Source organism: Rutilus rutilus (assembly GCF_951802725.1).
Source record: "Rutilus rutilus genome assembly, chromosome: 12".
NCBI classification, from domain to species: Eukaryota; Metazoa; Chordata; class Actinopteri; order Cypriniformes; family Leuciscidae; genus Rutilus; species Rutilus rutilus.
The window spans coordinates 7,416,257-7,443,655 of record NC_140217.1 but is presented as its reverse complement, the minus strand read 5'-3'; the positions used below and the strand labels follow the sequence as shown (position 1 = coordinate 7,443,655).

Genomic DNA, 27,399 nt, shown 5'->3' with positions numbered 1-27,399 from the left:
GTTGGGATCAGGATAATCCTGTTTTTTTTTGGATCAAAGTTATCCAAATCCTACTGACAAGTTTTGAACAACACAAACTGAAGGTTTGATCCAGATTAAAACTAGGATTGGATTCCGTGATCTAATCTGATTTCAGATTCCTTCTTTCTTTTTTGAACAACCCATTTTCAAGATCTGATCCAATCCGATAACCAAAATCCGATCAGCTTACCTTTGAACAACTGGCCCCTGGTGATCTCAGTTCTCACACGACACACGTGACGCCTGTGTTGAAGATAAAGCAGAGATACAATCTCAGCACAGAATTTGACAAATGTCCTGTGGGTTCCTTGATTGTTGCTAGAATTTACTGCATACATACACACACTGTCAGTGACGTTTATAATGTTACAAAAGAATGCTGTTCTTAAAAAAAAGATCACTGCTTCCACAAAAAAAATAGCAGCACAACTGTTTTTACCATTGATAATAATAATAATACGAAATGCTTCTTCAGCACTAAATCAGCATATTAGAATGATTCCTGAAGAATCTAATGATGCTGAAAATTCAGCTTTGATCATAGGAATAAATTACATTTTAAAATATATTCAAAAAGAAAATTATTTTTATTGTAGTAATATTTCACAATGATGTTTTATTGGGTTTTATTGTATTTTTTTATTAAATAAATGCAGCAGCCTTGGTGAGCATACGAGTCTTTCAAAAACGTTTAAGAAATCTTACTGACCCCAAAGTTTTTAGTAGTGTATAGTGTAAAATTAATCAACAATTTAAAAAATATATAAACCCGCAAGAAAATGAAGAGCTTGGTTTCTCTAGAGGCATTTACACTCTTTAGAAAATACCTGGATTTTATCAATGATTTGACATCCGCATTGTACTTACTCTTAATGCTCAAATCGTGGATGTCTTAATAACAGAGATATTCAGAGGATTCTTTGTTGGCATAATATTGTTTCCTCTTTTGAGAATTGTTTCATAACAAAACATGATCACAGACATTTTTAAGGTAATACAGTGAATCAATGAAATTCCTGCAACATTTCCATGTACAGGTCAGGTTCCCTGTCTATATTACTGTAAAGTCCTTTCCTGACCTTGTTATATAACACTGGAGGCACTGAAGCAGAAAATAGTGTGACCGGCTTAAGTACACCAAGGTATAAGAGGGTGTGTGTGTGCATTACATTAGGCCTCAGAGCTGAAGCATGCTCTTAAGAGATAATAAAGTTATAATCCAGGGTTCTTTTCTGTGCATGTCATGGTTTTATCATCCCCATTGTGCCTCTATTTCGGTTAATTATCAGCATTTATTCATAGTTGTAAATTAGAGTTTAACACCACAAATGAAATCACTGCTGGTTTAATTCTAATTTGACTGTCAGACAATTAGTTTTCTGTTCTATCTCTCCTAAGAAAATAGGGTTATGTAAACAATATAAAATATGAAATGTTGAGGTGCAATCACAGCCTGTTATTGTAATGTAGTCATTTGTAATTCAGATATTCTGCATATGTTTTGATGATAAGAGTCTTCACATAAGACTCCAGAGAAATGTGTGTGTCATGTATTTAAACATAGCATTTTCCTGTTAAATGTCACATTCCGCAAATACAGGACACTTACATTAGGTAAAAGTCGCTGTAATCTTTACATTGTCCGTAATGATTACTGAGATGGCACATTCGGACGGAACTAAAATCACTGAGAAGCTCGGGTCGGGTAATAATTACTTTGCCCCACCTCTCCATGTTAACTAGTCCAGTCCGTTTAGGGCTTAGGACAAAGTGTTGCGAGATAACCGTATGTTGACTTGTAGCCAGCTTTTTTCCTGTATAAATGTTTGGCTACTGTTAATTTATAATCATTCCTTTAATGTTTGTTGCTATAGAAAATAGCAAATTCACACAAATCATACAATAATCTGCTGAGGTTGATTGCCAACATTTCAGAACATTATAGTGCCAAATGCAGATGTATGAATTGATTAGGGTTTTTTTTTTTTCGTATGCGGACATATCTCATAGATATCCAAAACTACTTTATTTAGAGTCATTCCAACAAAGATTTACATGAATCATAACACATGTAAATAAAAGTCAATGACCCAGAGGCACCACATGGCTGTCATTCAGTAGCCTAGTTTTAGTCTGAATCATATAGGCCTACCCTTATGAGCAACTATGACATTTTCTCTGCTATTTCAAAGCTGCTTTAAAACGATATGTATTGTGAAAAGCGCTATACAAATTAATGTGAATTGAATTGAATTGTACTATCTCATAATTACCGCAGTCTGGCAACCGCGCGCGTTTCAGGTCCACGCGTAACCGTGCACGATACTCCTAGTGAGCGTCAAATATTTCTTGTTTCAACGCTAAATATAAAGACAACAATTGCAAAATTGCTTATTGGACACAAAATTGCTGTTCAAAAATAGGTTAAAAGAGGAGGTGGTATGGCTTGTAAATCGGAAAAAGGAGGCCTGCTTCTTTGTTTACACGGTGAAATCTGCAGGTATTTGAATTTAAACGCTTTTTAATGGTATGCACGGTTTCTTCTTCGGGTAAATATTTGAGTCATAAGACAATTTTATGTAAATCATAATTAAGTGTCGTTCAGAACAGCTCGAAAATCTTAAAGGTTTAATAGAAACAACCTAAATTCTGTGTTGTGATAGTAGAGCAGAGCACAGCACAGCACATGTGGTCACTTTTTTCTTTTCTTTTGGAGTTATCACCCATCTTTTACTTCTCCCTTTGTTGGTGTCTTTATTTTACATTTTATATGCTTCACATTGTGCACTTTCAATAGTTTATTTACTTCACAGTTAGAATACACACAAGAACACTGAACTGTAGGCCTACTGTTACTGCAAATTAATATGTACAACAAAAGAATGTCAGAAAAAGGAGAGATTGTGTCAGTGAAAAGGATGCACTGAGTGGAACAAACCAAGCTGACAGCCCATTAGTCTGTGCAGACAATTAGATTATTGTGCGAGTGTGTTCATGTTAGTCAGCATTGAGAGAATCAGAGATGGATGGATGAGAATTGCTGGGTTAGGCCTACTAGAGTTTAGATAACCTCCTCAGTTCATAGTCACTTGTGTAGCAGACATCAGTGTTCAGGTCTCTGCGTCAGTTCATGGATCTTTCTGGAAGGTCACGGCATCCCATCTCCTGGTTTTATCAGAGTTCAAACATGGATTTTTAAGAGCTGATCTACTACGAACAGACGTTGGGTAAGGAGCAACTTCCATCCTGTGTTTAATAAACTTTTAAATAACGATTTATTCCATGATCGTTCCACAGTCCAGCAAATAGAAGCTCCATATACTACCGAATGCATGTCAAAGTTGGATAATATGCCTGACGTGTGTCTGCAGCTCTTGGAGGAAGTTGGCGTGTGATACTGGAGAAGGATGAGGTCGTCTCTGGTGGTGTCTGGGGGAGAGAAGGGTCTGCGGGCACGACTGGGACGAATGAGGCATCTGCTGTGCCAGACTGGGCATCATGTGGATGTGCAGATGGATGAGGAGCCCGGTGTTTGGCTCAAGAGCTTCCATCTTCTTGACCTTGAGGAACACTGTGAGGTCAGTGCTGATGGTGATCCATTGGCAATTGCATTTACTTTTAATCATTTAGTGCATGCTTTTATCCAAAGAGGCATCATCCTAAACAGAGAAACTGCTACTGAATAAATATCCAAAGCTGGCTGGAAATGAGCTATAGGACAGAACAACCGTAAAGCAGTCAACTGTATATCCATCCCTTCTAACCCTTTGATAAATATTTGTCGATATGAAAAATTGTTGTCAGCTTCACTTTTGTTGAATGTTCAAAACTTTGGGGTCAGTAAATCTTTTTTTTAAAGAAATGAATGCCTTTATTATGCGAGAATGCAGTTGATCAAATGTGACAGTAATGACCTTTATAAGGATCATGTGACACTGAAGAGTAAAGACTTGGGGTAATGATGCTGAAGATTAATCTTTGTATTCAAAGGAATAAATTACATTTTATAATATATTAAAATAGAAAACATGTATTTTAAATTGTAATAATATTTCACAATGTAACTTATTTTGATTAAATAAATGCAGACTTGGTGAGCATAAGAGACTCGAGGAAAAAACTTCCCAATGCCAAGCTTTTAAATGTAGGTGTACACATTTAAATAATGAGAGCAGTCAGAATTATGGGTAAGGGTCAACGGTGGTTTAGGTGTAGCATCTCAACCCTGAATGGTTAGAAATAATTTACATGATCAGTCCACTGTAGTAAACAACATGGATCATAGGTTAAAATTAAACTGGCGTTTGCACTTTCATCCTTAGCACATGCTGTCCTAACAAAGTGTCTTTCAGTACAGTTTACTTGAAAATACCAGCAGTTGACAATCCATCACCAAATTGATAACTAAAAGTTACTACCCGACCAGAATGTTACTAAGCATGTCAGAAATGAAAAGTATTTGCAGCATTGCTGGCATGTAAGCTTTTTTCGTGTTTGTTAGCTATTTAACCTGGTGTTCAGACTGTTTTGCACCATGGAATTGGATGGTAAAACAAAATATTTCAATTTTTATTTTTTTATTTAAAATGAAGTAATGATCTGTTTGTTGGAGTGTGTGAATCAGCACACATCAGCATGTGACTTCTGTCTTCTTAATGAGTGGTATTGTTAGTGGATATGCATAAATACTTTTAGCATGATTGTGGTCTGTCAATAAGAGTTCAGTATAGTGTGTGTCACCCATTGTTGCATTGTATATGGGGTGGGCTTTCTGTAGGACACTGCACATTCACAGATCTACGTCAGAGAGAACAGAAAGACATTAATGAACTCTCTGTACCCAGAAACCAACAATTTGCTCTTTGTCTCATTCATTGAGATATTGTGTGTTTGTGGTTTGTGAAAGTGTATCTCATAAGATGTTCACCATTATTCATCTAAGGATCTGCATAGTGAGTCATTTGCAGTATTCCTGGATAAAACGGGATGCAGTATTTGCCATTTGATCAGCACAACTTTGGGATTTGAAATTGAAGTTGAACCTATACATAAACAATGAATGACACATGATGTAAAATTTATTAAAAACTTTTGGGCCGCTCTTTAAATTACAAAGGGAAAAATATAAATAAGGAATTGTATGTTTGAATTAATGTATTATAAAATAGATGTTGCTACTTAACTTTGAATACATTTAGTATAAATCCCTAGAATCTCATCTATGCAAATTTGCTTGGTAAACTGACGCGATTGGACATGCAACCTAATTAATATTCATAAGTCAAGCCTTCACCATGGTATGATTCGCTGATCTTCATGTAACGTAAGCACTACCGTATAGACGCATTCATCTACGTAGAGGGATCAACCCACTGCACTTTTAAAGCGCTTTACAGGTGTGCTGTGTGCTATTTAGACAGCTAAAAAAAAACTCTGACATAATAATAATGATAATAATTTTCTTAGGTCACAGACTTCAGTTAAAGCATATTTATAATTGATAATCAAGGTAGTAGCCGACAGACAGGTATGAAATGTACAGAAAGTTGACTTAATCTTCACTGGAGTTTTTGATTAAACCGAACCTGGCAAAGTTATCCATTCCCAGCAGCTCTCTAGATAACATGACAGTCAACTTTAACGCCAGCTGACTAAGGAATATACTTACCAAAGTTTTTTGCTGCGCTAATGGAAAGTGGGAACGCTTACACTGCTTGATCATACGGCTGAAGAACAGAGAGCAGAGAACATGGGGAAATGGAAGTGCACAATGGTAAGTCACTTTTTTTCAGTTACGCTATTTTATAGAGGACATTAAGTCTGTTGAATGTGATTTTAAGAAACTAGAATGACTAACTTTCATCATCAAACTGGGAAACGCGTGTTGTTGTTGGACAGTGTGTCGCGCGAAGTTCAGCGTGAATGAATCAACCGTGTTTTTCACTTCACTTTAATGCTGTAGAAAATGCAGTATTTCCCGTTCTTTCTCTCTGGACATCTCACTTCTTTCTCTTGTCACTGACCAAAACTAAGTGGTTTTACAATTAGGTGCGATGTTGGCTTTAGGAAAGCGATTAATCAGCCGTTGACATGTAATGAGAGCTCAGGGGAGGGTGTGGCGCCTCGGGAGTCTCACAATAATAGAACAGATTTGGTGTTTGTTCTCAGTCAGACCCAACTGTAGACTGAAGATGTGTACAGTGTGTTCTGTTTCACAGTTTCAGTTTTCCCTCTCCCATCATTCCCTGTGTTTTGTTCCATGGCACAGTTTTAAAGGAGACACGGGCTTTGGCTTGGAAAGCTCTCTGTTTTGCATGACTGCAGTTTCTGGGAAGAATGCGCTTGTGATTTTCACAGCAATTGATGTGTTAGAGGAATAGATTGTCATTGGGTTACTTGGAAGCACAACCTTTTCCAAATGTGTGGTTTGCATATTATGTATATTCTGAGATTCATAGAGGTATTGCCACAGAGCAATGTAGAACAAAACAGTCAACAGAAGTGAAAAATCTATATATATTTTTTTATGTACATCAGAATAATTTAGGATAATTCTGTTCAACATGTTCACCACCTGGCTTGTGACAGCTTACATATTTTTCCATGTCAGACATATCAGGCTATTAAATACAGAATATATTTTTTCTGATGTTGCTATAAGACCCACTTAAATGAGGGAAATTATCTAAATATAATAATTTTTATATATTTTTTAAATACTTAAAGAAACTAGGCAACAATATCTTATGTCTCCTTATTGAACTAATGTATGAAAAAAGACACAAAAGGTGTATATTTATGATCCTTTATTTATTTCACTTCCTTTTGTCAGGTCATAGAAGTGTTTATTTTACAAATAGAAATGTCTTTTTCTTAAAGGTCATATGTATTACGTTCAAAAGTTTGGGATCAGTAATTTTTCAAATAAAAAATACAGTAAAAACTGTAATATGGTGAAATATGATTAATAAATAGCCTAACTGTTTTCTATTTTAATATATTTTAAAATGTAATTTATTCTTGGGATGTTAAAGCTGAATTTTCAGCATCATTACTCCAGTCTTCAGTGTCACATGATATTTCAGAAATCATTCTAATATGCTGATTTGATGCTCAAGAAACATTTCTATTTATTATTAATGTTGAAAACAGCTGCACTGCTTAATGTTTTTCTGTAAACTGTGATACGTTTTTTCACAAAAGAACAGCATTTTTTTTAAATAGAAAACTTCTGTAACATAAATGTCTTTACTGTGACTTTTGAAAATAAAAAAATATACATTTCTTTACTGAACTCACACTTCTGAAAGATAGTGTATTATTTTGTTTACAATTAAATTAATGTATTGAGTTATATGTGGTTTTATAGCTAATGTCATTATTTTAATAATAGACTTTGTTTTAAGAATATTTTAGTACAATCTGTTATTGATTTCAATGAGTAAATGTTTCTTATTCCTTTTTTTATTTTCAATCTAATGTCATGTAAATTGTGGTCCGTCCCGTGTCTCAAGAATCAGTGACCGATGACACCATTATGCTAATATGTTCTCAGGTCAGTTGTTATGAGTTCATCTAATGCTGGTCACATCTGAACCAGTCAACAATCAGCCCAACAACAACCCTTCTTGTTCTGAAAGAGAAAACACTGGACTTAATTACTCCGGTGTGTCACACAGTCTGTCTTTGTTTAAACCCCATGTTTTGTTTTTTATTCGCCCACAGCTGGTTTTCATTCAGGGATGGTATTTGCTATGCAAATAATCGTGGTTTCATTTTACCTCCAAGGAGGATTTTTGGTACTAGTTATGGTTTTCCACAATGATTTCTCCTCTTTCCTTAAAAAATGAAAATGGCTTCTTGTGTGGACATCGTTCAACAGTGGTGTTACTGTTAATACTGTAAAAAATGTTTGGTGGATTTGCTTCTGAACACTGTTTTATACGATTTTGTTGAGAAAGCATCTGCTGAGAAGAACATAAATGCAATGTATTGTCTTCTCAAGCCAGAGAAGATAATGTGTAGTCACTCCTCCTGACTTGTAATTTGGATAACAATTTGCCTGTGTTTTCCATAGAACTGTTTTGTATATTTCCTCCTGGACACATGAAATGTTAGGTCAGTGCTTTGCAGGCATTGGGTTTTTTTGGGGGGGGGGGATTTCAGTTGAAGGCCTACATTTCAGTGCATTTTACTGCAGAAACCGAGACAAGCCCACTACAGTTCTGCCTTTTGTTTTCTTCTTCTAAAATCTCATGACATGCTGCAGTTTCTTCAGGACCGCAAAATATAATTTTATGATGGCACTGTCTTTGTTAAATAGCAATGCAATGGGTATCATATCAAGTTTGACAGTAGGTTCAATGTGTGCATATTTTTCCATTAGTCCGCTGCAAATTCAACATGTTTAGCCTGATGATCTGTTTTCCAGGACCCAGTGCAGGAGTGGGGAGAGGAGGTGGAAGACGGGGCTGTCTACGGGGTCACTCTTCACCGAGAACCCATCCAACCCCCAGCTGATGCCGCTGAGAACGATTCTGCCTTTGGCTTCATGCAGTACCGCACACTGAAGGTCCGCAGGCTTAAAGTGGCCACTCTGGAGCGTCTTGTCACAGAATTGGTGAACCCAGAGTGCCCTGACCCAGATTACACGCAAATCTTCCTCTCCACCTACAGAGCCTTTACCTGCACAAATACTCTCATAGAACTCCTGTTTCAAAGGTGAGCATAAACGCTCAATTAAAAACTTTAGTGTTCAGGGACATTAAGCCAACATTAATTAGTGTCAATACGTTAGTACTTTTATTCAGCAAAGATTCATTCAATTGATAAAAAGTGACAGTGAAGACGTTTATATAGTTACAAAGGATTTGTACAACTCTTTGTTCATCGGAGTATTCTGAAAAAATGCCACGAAAATATTAAGCAGCACGACTGGTTACAACGTTAATCAGAAATGTTTCATGAGCGGCAAATCAACATATTTGAATGATTTCTGAAGGATCATGTGACACTGCAAAATTTCACAATATTACTGTTTTTACTGTATTTTTGATCAAATAAATGCAGCATTGGTGGGCATAAAAGACTTCTTTCACAACCATCTGACCACAAACTTTTGAACTTTTGGTGTAATAAAAACAAAACAAAAAAAGTATAGTCTACCCAAATTGACATTATGAACCCTCATTTCAATGCTTTTGCGTTCGTCTGAGGAACTTTGCATTCTAATATAAGGTGGGAAGAAAAACTATTTCAACGCATTTGCTAGTGAACATAAAGTTTATCTCGGAAAGGCGTCCATTTTGCTGGCAAATGCAAATTATTTTGCATTTTCTGTTTCCTTAGGGGCTCTCTAAAATGTAATAATTTCATCGTAATTATATAATAATAATTTCAATCATAATAACTTGATTCTATTTCTACTAAGAAATAAGCATTATAATATAATAATTGCTTGGTTTTGTCTAAAACATACTTTTTAGACATATTAACTAATTAATACTGAACCTGCCTGCTTCCTCTCAAGGTACCTTTTCAACGACATCAAGTCATTGACTGACACGGCTATCCCTCATGTATTTAAATATGATATTTACTCGGCATACGTAGGGCTCAGTGACCGTGAACAGTCAAATGAAGGGGGAAGCCCAAATTTCTAAATTCATTGTGAGGCTAAGTGTTTCCCATGAGACACATGATGACTGTGGCAGTATGATAGTCACACCATACATATCAGTGATGCAATGGAATGGAGGAGAACACCTCACATTGTAGAACAGGTTTCACTTGACTAGTCAGAGGCGTCAGAGGCTGTTCTGTTGAACATTGAGTGTTCTTTGTTTTCTGTTGAAGCATAAATAAAGGCAATAGGCCTTGAAAGAGCACTTGTGACACATTTGTGTTAAAAACATGAACAGAAATTGTTGCAATGTTCATAATCCTAAAGGGTTTTTGGAATGTTTTGAATATAAACTTTGGACTTATTTATTTGTCTCTGTAGAGAGGACATGGTCACCAATCTGGACAACAGTGTCTGTGTCAGGAGGTAAGGTGAATCTTCAGAAACTTCTTGGTAGTCTTGATTCTGATCAGTTTGTTATATTCTGTGGTCAAATAGGCAGTGGTGTTCAGTCCTATTCATGGAGGGCCACTGTCCTGCAGAATTCAGCTCCAACCCCAGTTAAACACACCTGAACCAGCTAATCAAGGTCTTACTTGACATACTAGAAACATCCAGGCAGGTGTGTTGAGGCAAGTTGGAGCTAAACTCTGCAGGACAGTGGCCCTCCAGGACTGAGTTTGAACACCCCTGATGTAAACCTCAACACTGTGATCTTCCCAGATGAGTTTATTTTGTGATAACAACCGGGTGAATGTAAATTATGACGCTTGTTACATGACTACTTGCCACATAATATTGATTTGAGAAGAAACCGTTTTAAAATCTTTGGAATGAAACCAGAGAGAACGTGTCCGTGGTGTGATACGAGAAACATGAAAAAAGAGCCGGCCTCAATGAGCTACCCGTATGAGCGATCATTATACAGCATTTTTACAGTAATTATCGGGGAATAACTGACCTCAGAATACCAAGACTGACCAGAATCAAGCATTTCAGAGAGACTTGTAATATTGTTTTATAATTGCCTTTAAATTGAAACGGGTTGCAACCATTATACTTGAATTAAAGTTTTGAAACTGTTTTTTCATCTGGGTTATTCCTAAATCCATAAGCTTCAATAATTAGTATGAAACAATAAGGTGCTAACAAAGCGTGTGTATGCAGTTCTCTGCCCTGTCTGATCCGGCTGTGGTTAGACGAATATCACGAGGACCTTCGGGACTCTCCGGATCAACAGGCTCTCCGGCTGCTCTGTGTTCATATGCGTCATCGCCTTTGTTTCAGACGTTTGGTTAATCAAGCCGATGCTCTTCTCAGAAAATTTCAGACTGAAGGCAAGCCTTGAAATATGGCTAATTTAGCTTTTATGCACATACACCCCAAAAATCTGTGCTAAATAACTTCTTATGGATCAACAGACAAGCACATGGGTACATCAGTAGAAGCCAGTGCTGCTGACGTAGAGAGTCCAGAAACTAAAGACGCCATGGACAGACGAGACATAGAAGAGATGGGGGACGTACTGGCCTTCCCCGCTCAAGACATAGCTGAGCAGCTCACGCTATTAGATGCTGTAGGTGTCAAGTTTTGCACACTGAGGCTAGTTTTTATTTTTGGCCTACTTTTATTCATCCGTTTCCATTTCTTTCTCAGGAACTCTTTGTCAAAGTGGTTCCGTTTCACTGCCTTGGCTGCATTTGGTCTCAAAGGGACAAGAAAGAGAACCGGAATCTAGCGCCCACGGTCCGTGCCACCATTGCCCAGTTTAATGCCGTCACTAACTGCGTTATCACCTCTCTGCTGTGGCCTTCTGACACCTCCCCTCCCGGCTCCCCATCCTGCCCTCGTAGCAGCCCTACACACAGGGCAAAGATTATTGAGAAGTGGATCTCTGTGGCTCAGGTGTGTATAAGGCTCGAAACATACTATTCATAGTTTTCATCTTTAGATCTGTAGAGCAAAACATCCATAGAACTGCAGAACAGGCCTGCAAATTTCTCATTTGGTTCATGCCACGAATATTAAGATCACCTTTCAAAAGAAGAAAAACAAAAACATGTGAACAAATGCAAGTTTTGGGGACATTGTAAAACGCTCAACGTGAAAAACACTTACCCCTGTTTTCACAGACTAGGCTTAAACCTAAGCCTAGGCTAAAATGCATTTTCGAGCTGTTTTAACTGAAAACAACTTGCAGTGGCATATCTTAAAATATGTCAGTGCCATTGTTTTGCCTCAAGAATACACATCAGTAATGTTTTTTTTCTAAGGCATGTTTATAAAAGCTACTTAAATGTCCTAATTGAATTTAGGACTAATCCTGGCTTAATCTAAGCCCTCTCTGTGACACCAGGCCTTAAATTGCCTTAATGTGCTAAAACTATGATATTATAAGATCAAATTCCGTATACACCTTATTGATGATGCATCCTATATGCAGATGAGCCCAGAACGCAACGCACTGAATGGTTAAGCGTCTTAATGTAAAAACGCTTTAAGGGGAAACTGTGTGTTGCGTTTATATTCTGGGTTCATCTGCTTGCCTGTACATAGTATGCATAATTAATAAGGTTCATATTGAATTTGTTTGTTTTTAAATATCACTGTCTCACTATATTAGTACTTGGTAAAAACCTGGTAAAAATAACTGGCTGGCAATGGAGGAAAGCCTTCTTTTGGCCTCCAGGTGTGTGTTCCTGTAAGAGTGTGACGTCATGTGAAAACTATGAATAGTCAAGTATGTGAATGCAAATTTAAATGCATGATTGCATTCTGAAATGTGTCAGAGCACAAATCATTATGATTTTTTTTTTGCAGTTCTCAGCAGTGCCACAAGGAGCGCTATAATAGGCATTAGGAGGAGACACTCATACACTTAAAATGTATACGATGTTAGCTAACTGGGTGATTTGTATATGTGCATTTATGAAATACATTACTTGGACACAGTAATACAAATAAATGTGAATTGAATTGAACACTCTGCTAAAGTTACTGTCGTGACAGAGCTACAGTTTGAAGAGAATCTTGCTGAGCAAGAATAATTAAACTGTTGACATTTATTTAAAGATATTTAAAGATAATTTCATCACTTTGTGTTGGTGCATATTTGATCCAGTGTGAATTTGTGAAGTTAATATTTCTTTTTTTTTAAGATGATTTGTTCTATTTATTATTATTTGTATGACAGGAGTGCCGTCAATTGAAAAACTTCTCCTCTCTAAGAGCCATCTTATCTGCTCTTCAGTCTAATGCTGTCTACCGGCTAAAGAAAACCTGGGCGACAATCAGCAGGTAGTGCTTTCTGATCCTGACATCCTGAAACAGCCATTAAACCTGCAGTAAAATGTTAAGCACACAGTTTGCATAATACATAGTAGTAAATGTAAATCCATAAAATGTGCAATTTCAGGGACAGTATGACTGCCTTTGATCAGCTGTGCGACACCTTTCCCGACGAGAACTGTGTGCTGATCAATCGAGAGATCCTTGTAGAGGTAAGTTTCACAGGTTTGCCTGTTTTAAATCTGTTGTCTACCCTAATCTTCTAAAAAGTTTGACGCACACTTCCATTAAAACATTTGGGGTCAGTATGATTTTTTTTTTTATGTTTAAAAAATATAGATATTTATGCTAATTTTGCTATTTTATAATGTAATTTATTCCTGTGAAGCAAAGCTGAATTTTCAGCATCATTACTCCAGACCACAATGTCACATTATCCCCTCAGAAATCATTCTAATATGCTGATTTGGTGCTCAAGAAACATTTCTCACTATTATCATTGTTGAAAATGGTTGTCCTGCTTAATATTTTTGTGGAAACCATGATTTGTTTTTGTTGTGATTAATAGAAAGTTCAAAAGAACAGCATTTATTTGATATAGAAATCTTGTATAAAATTATTAATGTGTTTACTGCCACTTTTGATTCATTTACTATGTCCTTAGTGAATAAAAATATTAATATCTGTCCAAAAAAACTTACTGACCTTAAACTTCCATCAAAATCTAACACTTTGGACTACATTGTGCAAACAGGTGCCTCTAATGATTTAACATTATGTGTAGGAGCTGATAGCACTGTTGAATCTCTGATAAGATTATGAGGTGATCTCATCCCATGGCTGTTTTTATGCCCTTTTCACTATCTTAAAAGATGCTACCTAGCAACATTTAATATTTTCCACAGCCCCTTTCACTCTAGCTCGCATGCAAAGAGTAAATCAATAGGGGCTGGAGGAAGATGAGGTAAAAAAAAAAAAATGCAGAATCATTCTGTTGGCAAAGACACCATTAAGGAGGCAAAACATCCCACAATGTTCTGCAGTGTTTAGTGTTCAATGTATGCAAAACATTCATTGTTGTTAACTATGGTGGCTCGTAGTAGTCTATCCCACTTCCCTATAACCTTAATCTTTATCATGTTCTGTAATTGTACTTCATCTTGAATTGTGGCATTTCTTCGGGTGTGGGATATTGGCTTTGAATGCCTTCTAAAGTGATTTACGTAAGTGTTTCTCCAGGCCAGTTGTTTCAGTGCATCTTATGTTCGGTTATGCTTATTTAAATCAGAGTTTCAGGCTGTTTGCATTTCAGTATGCCAAATGTCCTCTTATCTATTTATTTGTGATTTAGGAAGAAAACCAGTCAGCAGAGGTAGACACTCACTCTGCACCGAAGTCTCCCAGACTTAGTCCTACATCTAAGCACACGGTAAGATTCACTAGAGTCGCTTTTATAATAACAGGGCCATGCTGAATGTTGTGCATTTGTCTCATTTAAGGTCACTGGCACAACTTGTTTTTAAAATATTATTAAGCTGTTGTTTCTGGGAAACAACTACTACTGTTTGGGATGTATGCATCTGCACCAGCTAATTTGACTCAAGTAATTTCATCTCCAAAACGAAAATGTGTCTAAACCTATTTTTTACAGTCTATGGTCTAAACGTGAATCTGCCAGCTCATTAATTAAAACACTCAAAAGGGTATTACCATAATGCCAGCCGACACAGTATGACGGAGTAAGATTTATCATTAGTAAAGGTTCATCAACAGTGTGTTCCCCTAACTAAGATATTTATTCTTGGTGTAAATCAATTTTAGCTGTTGGGAAAAGATGTGTGTGCTTAAAAGAGGACATTTTAATTGAAACCTGTCTGTGGATTCATGTTTAATTATAGTATACCGTTCAAAAGTGTGGGGTCAGTAAGATTTTCTTTTTTTTAAGAAGTTAATACTTTTATTCAGCAAGGATGCATTAAATTGACCAAAAGTGACAGTAAAAGACTTTTAAATTGTTACAAAAATTGTATTTCAAGTAAATGTTTTCTTCCTTACAGAATTCTGGGGGAAAAAACGGTATCACGTTTCCACAAAAGTATTAATTTGCACTGATTACCACAACGGTTTACAACATACAATGTTTGAAGAAATGTTTCTTGCACAAAATCAGCTTATTAGAATGATTTCTGAAGGATCATGTGACGCTGAAGACTGCAGTAATGATGCTGAAAAGTCAGCTTGTCATCACAGGAATTAAATATTAAAATAGAAAAGTTATTTTAAATTGTAATAATATTTCACAGTATTACTGTACTGTTTTTGATCAAATAAATGCAGCCTTGGTGAGCATAAGAGACTATATTCAAAAATATTTAAAAATCTTACCAACCCCTTTTGATCTTTTGAACAATAGTGTATTTTTGTCTGACAACTTTGTTTTTCTGTCAGAACCCCTCCAATGGTGAGGTGCCGTACCTGGGTACTTATCTGACAGTTCTCACCATGTTGGACACAGCACTAAGTGATAATGTACAGGTGAGAATTGTTTTTTGACCTTAATGTATGTCACAGACATAGTGTTTTCAATTTCAGTTCCCACTCTGAAGTTTTTTTGTTTAAAAGATAACTCTCTTCTTTGTGCTCACAGGGAGGTCTCATCAACTTTGAGAAGCGTAGAAAAGTAAGCACAATTGTCTTAAATATTGTTTTAGTGTTTTAGCTCACTAGGTTTTGGTCCAGAGCTAGTGTTAACGCATGGCTTTCTCTGTCTCCATTCCTTTCTGTATTCAGGAGTTTGAGATTCTGTCTCAGATCCGGCAGCTGCAGGCATCATGTGCTCAGTACACTCTACAATCACATCCTCGTATCATTTCCTGGATCAACAGCAGCATGCCCCTTACTGACCAGAAGAGGTGAGACGTCTCTTGCACATTCTGATGATCATTCTCAGTGTGATCATTTCCTTGCTAAGAATGTTGGTTTGGATTAAAAGAAATGACTTTGAATTCAAGGCAGTGGTACTTCATCTAAGCATCTCAGATATTTAGATACTAACAGTCAATCTTTCTTTCTCATCAGTTATGAGTTGTCAAGAGAGCTGGAGCCACCAGTTGACCCCTGTCCAGGCTCTCCCAACCACTGGAGCCACCGACTCATCTCCAAGAAACTGACCTCGTGAGTGTTGTTATTCATAGTTTCAAAGCACAGGTTTACATTTTATTGACTCAAGGCTCCAATATACTCACGGCAAAGTTTTTTTTTAGTTTTTCGCCCAGGGGTAAAAGGAAGTTTGAAGTACCTTTGCAGCAAGATACTGTAAGCGAACATCCCGATGCCACCCACACTGTTGACTGCAACAATTAAGATGAATATATAAATATGTGCTGTTCTAAATAACAAAATAAACGTTACGAAAATGACAGCAGTGAGAAAACGGCAGTTAAGAAAGCATCTGATCATAAGGATGTGGATATGTTTGCACCAGCTCTGCAATATTGCACTCCATTCAGTCATCTCACGTTTATTTGTATAGCATTTTATACAGTAGATTGCTTTAAAGCAAGCAGCTTTACAGCATTAAAAATAAAAAAAACAATGTCAAGTGTCACTTTCAATTGGAATTATAACTTCAATTTGTACTGTAAACAGAAGAAATATCACACCAGTTCGTTCTTCGATTTCGCATGAAGTATATAGGAGCCTTTAGACTCAGACTCAAAGTAATAAGACATTTTGCTAACTTGCTTGTTTTTCCGTGATGTGTTTCTCTTCTGCTCACTGCAGATTGCTGTCTGGCAGTGAGAACTTCTCAAAGAAAACCCTTGCTGATCAGATCAGTGTATCATCCTCTGGCTCCAGTGGCTCAGAGATGGATGATCTCAGCAGCCCCAACCTCTCACCTCTTGGATACAAAGTACGGGTAACAACTCAGCATAAAAAAAACCTGCCGACTAGATCCACGGACGTTTCGTACTATGGTTGCTACAATATTTTATTCCTTTAATATAAGCTTAGGCTTTCGATCGATTAAAAAGGTTTCATCAAAATAATTATGATATTTTGAATTAATCAGTAGCACACAATGGCATATATTTGCTGAGAAATTACGTTATTGTGGCTGATAAAAGCACTGAATTGACCAAATGTGTATGGAGCGAATTATGTGCCATAATTTAACAAACAAATCCAGCATTTTGCAAACAAACTCAATCTTCTTCGCAAAGGAAAACTCGACTCGCAAACAAACTCAATCTACTTCGCAAAGGAAAACTCGACTCGCAAACAAACTCGATCCGCTTTGCAAAGGAAATCTCGACTCGCAAACAAAAAGAAACCAATGTGCAAGCACAAAGGTCACAAATGCGTCCAGGCAGATTTTCTCACAAATGCGTGCAGGCAGATTTTCTCACAAATGTGTCCTGGCAGATTTTCTCACAAATGCGTCCAGGCAGATTTTCTCACAAATGCGTCCAGGCAGATTTTCTCACAAATGTGTCCTGGCAGATTTTCTCACAAATGCGTCCAGGCAGATTTTCTCACAAATGCAGTTGAGCAACTTCCTCTTCTAAAACAGTAGATGGCGCTAAACTATAGGCTAATTTAGTGCTAGTCTCCCAGGAGAAGCACTGATTTGAAACTTGCCTTTGCCTACAGCTGAGGAAAATGACCGGTGAACGGGTGTGTTTCTGTCTTATTTGATCTATAATTAACCTTTTTGAGGTTTTCTCTTGCCAAACGTTTATTGCATATCTAGACAGAAATCCACATTAGCACTTAGTAGCACTTCACTCTAGGATCGGGGAATCTATAAGCTGAAAGCTCTGCCATCTTGTTGCTTTTTGTCATTTTTTTCTGCATCGGACTCATGCGAAATTACTAAATTAGTGATTATGTCTACACTTGAATGAATCTATTTCTTTCGTTCTCCATAAATTAATGAGAACATTTAATTTAATTGAAAGGAGGCTCCCACTTATTTATTTATTTAGCCTAGTTGGAATTCAGTCAGCTTAACAATTAATGTAATAAAATAATTAATGCAAAAAAAAAAAAAAAAAAAAAAAAATATACAATTGTTTCTTATCTTGCCTGTGACGTAGCCTATGCAGTGCCCAAATTATTATTTTGGACACACAAATGAAACCCGCCGCTCAATTAAATGAAATGTTCTCATTCATTTATGGAGAACGAAAGAAATAGATTCGTTCAAGTGTAGACATAATCACTAATTTATGGTGCTAATGTGGATTTCTGTCTAGATATGCAATAAACGTTTGGCAAGAGAAAACCTCAAAAAGGTTAATTATAGATCAAATAAGACAGAAACACACCCGTTCACCGGTCATTTTCCTCAGCTGTAGGCAAAGGCAAGTTTCAAATCAGTGCTTCTCCTGGGAGACTAGCACTAAATTAGCCTATAGTTTAGCGCCATCTACTGTTTTAGAGGAGGAAGTTGCTCAACTGCATTTGTGAGAAAATCTGCCTGGACGCATTTGTGAGAAAATCTGCCAGGACGCATTTGTGAGAAAATCTGCCTGCACGCATTTGTGAGAAAATCTGCCTGCACGCATTTGTGACCTTTGTGCTTGCACATTGCTTTCTGTATGTTTGCGATGATTTCCTTTGCAAAGCGGATCGATTTTGTTTGCGAGTCGAGTTTTCCTTTGCGAAGTAGATTGAGTTTGTTTGCGAGTCTAGTTTTCCTTTGCAAAGTAGATTGAGTTTGTTTGCAAAATGCTGGATTTGTTTGTTAAATTATGGCACATATTTCGCTCCATAAATGTGGCTGTATATTGATGCTTTTGTAGATGACTATTTTTGTGTACGTGTTTATACGCCAGAGTTAACTAAAACTATAAAAAATTGGTTTGGGTCATTGAAATGAAGCTAAAATAAAATATAAATATTTGACGAAAAACTATGTAAATTAAATGTAAAATGTAAAAGAAAATATAAAAGAACAAAATAATTTAAAGCTACACTGTGTAATTTTTTTTAAGTTCATTCGTAGCAAAAAAAACACTTCTTTCAAAATGATATGTGCTCATTAATGTGGAATTACTTCCACCAACTAATCAAGTATTCTCGTAAGCGTAGAATCTGCCATTTAGAATAAGTGAGTCGCTCGAATGGCGGAAACCATGTTGTGCCTCCATCTTGAAAATACATTAGCCAAAGAGGGACATACTTGGAAATTCAAGCTTTGCTTTTCGTGTCTTTACTCTCAGTGGCATCGTGACGAATGCGAGGGGGAGATTACTCGCGACTGCTGGCAGATTTGAAATAATAATACGGCCACCGTAGGAGTTAAAACGCCCTCGGAATGGGAGGGGCTAGAAAGTAATATTCAGTTGGTAGTCATATACAATTTCACCGCTAGATGGGAGAAAATCCTACACACTGTAGCTTTAAGTTGAAGTAATAAAATTAATAAAACTAATAATGAAGCGGAAAATAAGTCCAAATTGTGAGTTATAAACTTCGCAATTACCTTTTTTTATTTTTTTTATACTGTGGCAGATACAAGCTTCCATACAAAACAGGATTGCCAAAAGAAAAATGAAAATATAAAAATGAAAAGCTGATATAAAATAAGATCTACAATATTATATTAATAAAACTAAAATAACACTGATGTACACATGCGTCAGACGGATGTCTTTAGCTGTTGCATGACATCTTGTTGTGTTTTCAGTGTCTTTCGGTGTGTGTGGGTCAGGGGATATAATTACGTGTTTTCTTTTTTTATTGCATTATTTATTTATAATTAATTCAACTAAATCAATAGTCCTGAATCTGACAGGCCTAATATAAACGCAAAACCTATTTGACCATTTGTTTATACTGTAGCCTTTGGGTTAGAAAATCCATTAAGGTGTTTGTGACTGATTTGTTTCACCTTAACCTTGCAGTCATATAGTTCATGTTTGCAATATCAACAAAGGGCTGTAGTGAAGGTGACAGAACACAGTGTATTAGATAATAACACAGCCAGCCTGTGACGTTTTACATAAATTACTGAAATATTTATCACTTGCAATCTGTGTTGCTAAACACCCAGATAAAAAGTCAGATTTATCTGAATGATTAAGCTTTCTGATGCACCTCATATTGTCACTTGTGCCACTTAAAGGGATAGTTCACCCAAAAATGAAAATTCTGTCATCATTTACTCACCCTCATGTCTTTACAAACCCGTAAGATTATTGTTCATCTTCGAAACACAAATGAAGATATTTTTTATTAACTCTTCCGAGTCGCCGATCACGCCGGCGTGATCAAATCACATGACCAGTTTAAGACGTCGAAGCATAAAAACAAAGTCACGTTGAGCGCTGCTGTCCACTTCTGTCGAAAGTGCTGGCTTGAAACTCTATTTTACTTTTTGTTTTGTGTTGATAGACCAAGTAAAAACGGAGATATGATAATTTAAACTTTATATACATTTTTTTTTTAAATATTGACGCGTTCGTAAAGGAACGCAAGATGGGATGTGACAGGGCATTTATTCTCATAACTTCGTCGGTTTTTGTCATAAAACAAAACGGAGAAAAATGTGTGAATCTGCTGACTCAGATCTTCAGGCTGCACATTTTAGGGAGTGGAGGAGGAGCCAACTGAGCAAAGAAGTGAAATTGAAAGGCGCCCGCGGGAGTCAGGAGATTGACGGAGTAGACAGAGAGACATATATATATAGAAAGAGAGAGAGAGAGATATTATTGCTAGTTTTTGGAAAAGTTTGAATAGATTTTGAGAGTAGTTTAGGAGTAGTGTAGATAGTTTAGGTAGTTTAGGTAGTTTTTTGTGGAAGGAAAATGAAGCGAATGTCTTTGGTCTCATTGTTGACAGAAACTGTTTTGAGGAGTGGCAAAAAAACTCACCTGATATTCGTTGTAAATAGTTGTATATATAGTTTGATTTTGTGTTCATTTTACCTTTTGTATAGTATATTTGCACTTTTTAGGAACCCCTCTTACTCAAGGAAGGAAAGCCCTGTAATGTAGCTGCCTGTGTAATTGTACATGAAGTGTTTTGTAGAGTTTCTAAGCAAAAAAGAAAAGAAAAAAACGCCTATTGCCACACCTGCTTTTTGCTGTATATAGTTAGATTTTATCTCAATTTTACCTTTTTTATGTTGTATTTGCACTAAGTGGGAACCCTCATACTCTGGGAATGCAAGGCCTTAAATATAGCTCTCTGAATAATTGTGTGCATAAACTTTTAAAAAGTGGCAAAGCTAAAAAGAGAAAAAAAAGCCTATGGCTACACTCGCTTTTTTTTTGTAAATCATATTTTTTTTGTATATAGCTTGATTATATCTGAATTTTACCTGTATATGTTGACATTTACAACTTGTGTTTACATTTTAAACCTTTTAAAATGCTTCATTGAGCATGTTTGTGTTTTTTGTAGTAAAAAAACTATAATTTTTCTATTCGGATTTTGTGTTTTTTGTGTGATTTTGGGTCCACATAAAAGTGAAAAAATAATTGTCTGTTCATATAGGTGATGTTGTGCTGAAAAAAACAATACCAAACATTGGTATGGTAAACATTTGTTTATGTCGCAAAATAAAAAAAATAAAAAGTACTCAAAAACGGCCAAAATAGCCCAAGACTCCGAAGAGTTAAATCTGAGAGCTTTCTGACCCTCCATTGACAGCTTTAAAGGGATAGTTTAAAAAAATTTAAAATATCTCATAATTTACTCACCCTCTATCCATCCTAGGTGGATATGACTTCCTTCTTTCAGCCGAACACAATCAGAGTTCTATTAAATAATATCCTGTCTCTTCCAAGCTTTTATAATGGCACTGAATACCGGTACCCATGTAACCGGACCGAATCAAAACGCAGATTTCGTGCCACTTAAATGCCTCAGCTGTCGGTTGAAATATTTGCACTCTGGTTCTCCGAAACGGACGCAAGCATCATCACCACGTGTGATCGCTAGTTAACCCTTTGACGCGTACGATCGCTCACACCGGTGTGATTAGGACATTCAGATCGCGTGATCATCAACTTCTAAATTCAAATCTGCGTTCGCACGTTGGCTGGCGCTGCAGAGACAGACGCGCTAAGCGCTGTTATATAGCCTATCACAACTATTCTGGGTTTTCAACCACATAAGGTTTATTATTTAGGTTCCTGTTAGTCTGAGGAAGGGCCATGTGAGGCCCGAAACGTCACTAATAAAAGTTTTTTGAATGGGAGCTTATTCGGTGTGCGGATCTGTTGCTTACTACTGCATGGATTGTACTGGTGGTCCAGCACCCGTAGTGAAAATAAGATGTGCGTGATTTACTCCTGTGGATATTATTTTAGGTTTCAGACATTCAAATACACATAATTATTATCAAAACAACATTTATAGTTTGTAAAATACACACTGATGGCTATGGAAGCGGCAATAACAACCCTTTTAATTATAAATTGATGACGTGTTTAGATACACTTAAGTAGGTTTACTCTCTTCTTCTCACACTTCACCAGCCACTTTAAAGTATTTTGGGAGAAGTGGATGAATTGACGTGTTGACAGATACAATTCTCTGAACTGCGGTTCTTATAGCCCACTAACATGGCGCCCAGTGTGTGTTATAGATCAACTAACATGAATGATCATTATAAAGGATTCTTAAATGACAAACCACATTCACTTTATGTATTTAAGAATACAAATATCAGACCGGCGTATACATCTAATGAATTAATCATAATAGAATGTTGTGCAAGTTTACTGCAACAATAGAGCCGCGAACTTCACATACTTTTGAAATCCAGCATTCAGTTAATCCTGATAAGAGCTCATTCCTCTTCCACGAGGGGTTTCGCGTCACGGCATTTAAGGTGATGCGTTCTAAAATAACCCTCACCTTTTGCAGGACATGCAGTAAGTCAGGAGAGGTGTCGTATTTTGCCAGGGAAGGCAAATTCAGGGAAATTTAAAGCTGGTTTGTAGCATACCAAGAATACAGACTTTGCTGTTATTAGTACTGTAGTGTTTTTTTAGTGTTAAATTATTGTAGTTGGGTTAGATGGCTTAGGTTTTATTGTGAATTTATGATGTAATTTTGTTGTTTTGTATTTAGACTACTTATATTTATATATACTTTAACATTTTAATATATTCAATTTTAAGAATTTTTTTCAATATAAAAAAAAAAAAAAAATCTTCGTTTTGAAGCTCTTTTTTTAAAGTGTCGGTTCAGGCACCGTTTAGGCACCGGTATCGGAAAAACCCAAACAATACCCAACCCTAGGTCATATACACCTAGGATGGCTTGAGGGTTAGTAAATTATGGGATCATTTTCATTTTGTGGTGAACTGTTACTATCCGAAAACCCTGTGCTGTGGTCTTAACAGACCTGTTCTTATTGATAATTAGATGTGTTGGGGTAAATAGTCTTTCTCCATCCCTTCATTCACAGTCACAGTCTGTATCCTGTCAGGACATCTCAGTAGACACACCCACCACCTCTCTGACTCCGCCCACCTCCTTTCGAAGATCCCTACAGGCAGATCTGTCTGACAGCCCCTCCCCTTCTTCATCTGCAGCATCTTCATCATCCTCGTCATCCTCTCCTTCTCTCCAGCTGCACGCTGCCCTTCATCCAATGTACAACAAGCAAGTTGACGATACTTGCATTATCAGAGTCAGCGTGGAATTTGGCAACAGCGGAAACATTTATAAAAGTATTTTGGTAAGTTGACTTTAACAGTTGGTGGCTCATGGGTCCTAGATTTCTGCTGTGTTCTTTTGGTCTTTTTTTATTTTACAGTTCTTTTTAGCAGTCTGGTAGGCAAGATGTCTGTTAATGGTCTTTTTACTCATTTGTCAGGGCCGGTGATTTTAAAGTCTTGAAACTGTATCATCTCTTTATCTTTAGATAACCAGTCAGGACAAGACAGCTCAGGTGATTCAGAGAGCTCTGGAGAAACACAACTTGGAGGAGATGAACTGCCAGGATTTTAGTCTCACACAAGTGCTTTCTAATGACAAAGGTGAGCTGCTTGATTCTATGTATGACCTTGAAAGAAGACTCATGTGTTTTAGTATTATTTATATATCATTATAGTATCTATTCATATTTTGAATTAGCTTTTATTTTAAAGGGTTAGTTCACCCAAAAAGTAAAATTCTGTCATTAATTACTCACTAAAACACAAATGTCCAAATCTTTTTAATGAAATCTTAGAGCTTTCTGTCCCTTGATTGCCAGCTACGCAACTACCACTTTAACGCTTCAAAAAGTTAGTGAAGAGATCGTAAAACTAATTCATATGAATTGAGCGGTTTAGTCCAAATTTTCTGAAGAGACTCGATCACTTTATATGATGAACAGATTGAATTTAGGCTTTTATTCTCATATAAACATTCATCAGCTCACACATCAGTTGTGGTAAACGGAAGCTCAAGCATGTTCGTTTGATGTGCGAGAACCAATGAGGTTCATTCTCGTGTTACGCAGCACGTTTGAGCTTCAGCGAGAACCAATGAGGTTCATACTCATGTTACGCAGCACGTTTGAGCTTCAGCGAGAACCAATGAGGTTCATACTCATGTTACGCAGCACGTTTGAGCTTCAGCGAGAACCAATGAGGTTCATTCTCATGTTACGCAGCACGCTTGAGCTTCAGCGAGAACCAATGAGGTTCATTCTCATGTTACGCAGCACATTTGAGCTTCTGCAAGAGCTTTGTTGTCGTGCGTCAAGCAGGTTCAGTTGAGCTTCTGTTTGTTTGCTGATCAATGTTTTAGGGCTGTAATCAACCCAAGAAAATCTTGGTCGACTGAAGTCCAGGAATTTTTGGACAAAATAGACAAAAAATAGACAAAAAAAAACGTTAAAGGAATTAGCTGCGCACTGTGCGCAGTACTTGGTAGGCTTGTTGTCCGCCTAAATGAATTATAAATAAACATAAAAAACTAGTTAGGCTTGTTGTCCGCCTAAATGAATTATAAATAAACATAAAAAACTAGTAGGCTATTTGCAGTATATTAAATCGGTTTTGACTTAATTATTTTGCACTGAAATGAGTCTGACACACGAGTCTGTCGGCTCTGACAGCGTTGCATCACGTGCACCTGCGCAATATCATAGCCTATGATTTCCGAAAATAGTACCTATGTTGTCAACAAGTGATATCATCACAAGAACTTTTGAGGAATATGCAACATAATTTAGACAATTGTTTTTGTCATATGTATTATAATAACTACTGTAATCGACTGGGAGATTACAGCCCTACGATGTTTAAATGTGAATAAAAGCCTAAATTCAATCTTTTCATCATATAAAGTGATCAAGTCTCTTCAGAAACTTTTGGCTAAACTGCTCGATTCATATGGATTAGTTTTACGATCTCTTTATGAACCTTTTGAAGCGTCAAAGTGATAGTTGCATAGCTGTCAATGGAGGGAGAGAAATCTCTCAGATTTCATCAAAAATATTGAATGAAAAAGTCTTACGGGTTTGGAATGACATGAGGGTGAGTAATTAATGAGAGAATATACATTTTTGGGTGAACTATCCCTTTAATTTTTGTTTAAATGTTAGCAATTTTATTGTTATTTAGCACTCAATAAATCAATGTTTTATATATATGTTTTTTTTTTTTTTTATATTAGAGTTGCTGATCCCAGACAAAGCCAACGTGTTCTATGCCATGTGCACCACTGCCAACTATGACTTTGTGATTCGTCAGCTTTACAAAAATGTCAGCAGAGTGCCTGGTTCATCCTGGAGTCCTGGAGCTGTACCGAAGGGACGCAAGTAACGTGAATGACAACACACAACATGGTGGTGTAATACATGAAAATGTGAACGGTGAACAGAGACTATAACCACATGGACTACTGCATAGAACAAACGCTCACAAAATAGCAAACAAAGAGCTGATGTGGACAACTGCTGAATAAAGCTCGGATGAATTGTAAAACAGACTGATGTCCTGAAGCACTCTGGAGTCTCAAGTTATGATAGCATCTCACTCAATAATGTGTCATTGACTGATAACAAATTCTACTGCTGCTACAACATTTCTGACCCGTTAAAACTGGAGGAAGAAAGATCAGATGATCCGACCCAGGGAAGTTGCAATAAAAAGCCACATCTACTGCCAGTTTATTCAAAGATTTTTGCTTTGAAATGGGAGGTCACACAGGTGATATCTCAGTTTTACTGAGGAACATCTATATGTAGGTGGATGAACACATTTGTTTTAAATATGACCTATAAAGACAAGCTTTTATGTAGCTAATATTCAGTGGTAGGTTAAAACTGAATAGAAAGATGCATAAAGTGATACATAGTCATTTCCTAAGTGACAATGTTAAGATAATATATTTTAATATAATTTTAATAAAGATCACATTATTTTAATTGCAATATTTAAATGTTTTAATGCATTTCAGTTTTAGAGTGTTTAATTTTAACTTTTATATGTGCACGTTAATCTATTTTTGTTTGTTCTTTTTGTTTCCTTTCTGCACTTGTTTTTAATTTTTATGTTTTTGATGTGCAATAATCTCAAACCCATCAGCTGTTTCTCTTCTAAAACTTTATTTTTAACTTTATTTCAGACTTGTAATAATAGAAGATGTTTGTTGATTTGTGGCATTTGTGCCTAATCTTTATCCTAATGAAGGATGCATTGTCACTTTTAGAAAAACATTTCTTTTTTCTTTCTTTTTTTAAAGTTGTTTTTATAGTAGTGTCAAATGAAGTTACTCGTCCATATTGGATATCTCGTGACTTTCTGAGCAAATGCATTTTGGAGAACTGAAGAGCACTGGGTGCACTAGATGAATCTCATTGACTTTGTGTGTGTTTTGTGAAAGTTAAAAGTAAGTTAGTTGCTGTGAAAAGTAAGTGCTTGGTCTGTGTGGAATAGTTCGCTGCTAAATAGTGGTGCAGCTGTTGTGTCTCTTGGAAAACTATAAGTGTTGTTTTGCCAAATGGAAGAGGGTCTGAATCAGCATTAAAAGCACACATTTGCTGTTTGCACAGAAAGCCACAATTCCTAACTGAAATATGTGTCTGTCTTTGTCTATGTGTAATTAAAACATTAATTTGGGCACTTAGTGTTGTGTGTTTTGTTATTGTTATGCATTTAGTATTTTATTATTTAAAATAATACTTTCATTTTTGATTGTTTAAAAAATTATTCTGTTTTGCTTCTATTAATGGTCATTGGAGTTACAAAATTGATAAATAAATTAAAAATCCATAAGTTCCAGTCAATATCTTTTATATCATGTTTTATTTTTTAAATAGAATTTCAAATAGAATTTAGGTCTTATAACTATCTTACAACTAACAGGCTTATATCTAATTCTATCTTTACACTGTTTAAATGTGAAATTTAACTTTTTAAGAATTCTCTGACTAAAGAAACTTGAAATTCTGAATGGAAATATATTAATTATTAATCGAATTATAAAAATATAAACCTGTCGTGACAGTC

The 27,399-nt window shown here is 36.4% G+C and overlaps 1 protein-coding gene across 3 annotated transcripts; it reads left to right on the top strand.

The window, feature by feature from the left end:
• Positions 1-2,476: 2,476 nt before the first annotated feature.
• rgl3a (ral guanine nucleotide dissociation stimulator-like 3a) lies at positions 2,477-27,015 on the top strand. 3 transcript variants are annotated; one of them, XM_084425469.1, is made up of 19 exons: positions 2,477-2,521; positions 3,119-3,248; positions 3,393-3,599; positions 8,453-8,742; positions 10,025-10,069; positions 10,811-10,980; positions 11,065-11,219; positions 11,300-11,548; positions 12,837-12,940; positions 13,059-13,143; positions 14,283-14,360; positions 15,380-15,466; positions 15,579-15,611; positions 15,722-15,843; positions 16,010-16,105; positions 16,715-16,844; positions 23,361-23,633; positions 23,820-23,934; positions 25,562-27,015. In XM_084425469.1, the coding sequence occupies exons 3-19, from the start codon at positions 3,429-3,431 to the stop codon at positions 25,708-25,710; spliced, it is 2,352 nt and encodes a 783-aa protein (XP_084281595.1). In that variant the 5' UTR covers positions 2,477-2,521; positions 3,119-3,248; positions 3,393-3,428; the 3' UTR covers positions 25,711-27,015. The 3 variants fall into 3 exon arrangements, with proteins under 3 accessions (XP_084281595.1, XP_084281596.1, XP_084281597.1); XM_084425470.1 differs by lacking the exon at positions 2,477-2,521 and having other exon boundaries at positions 3,139-3,248; positions 12,894-12,940; XM_084425471.1 differs by lacking the exons at positions 2,477-2,521; positions 3,119-3,248; positions 3,393-3,599 and adding an exon at positions 5,328-5,794.
• The last annotated feature ends 384 nt before the right edge of the window (positions 27,016-27,399 follow it).

Coding starts and splice junctions, on each gene's coding strand:
- rgl3a (XM_084425469.1), top strand. CDS start 3,429: ATGAGGTCGTCTCTGGTGGTGTCTGGGGGAGAGAAGGGTCTGCGGGCA. Junction 15,612..15,721: donor ACTTTGAGAAGCGTAGAAAA/GTAAGCACAATT, acceptor TTCTGTATTCAG/GAGTTTGAGATTCTGTCTCA. Junction 23,634..23,819: donor ACATTTATAAAAGTATTTTG/GTAAGTTGACTT, acceptor CTTTATCTTTAG/ATAACCAGTCAGGACAAGAC.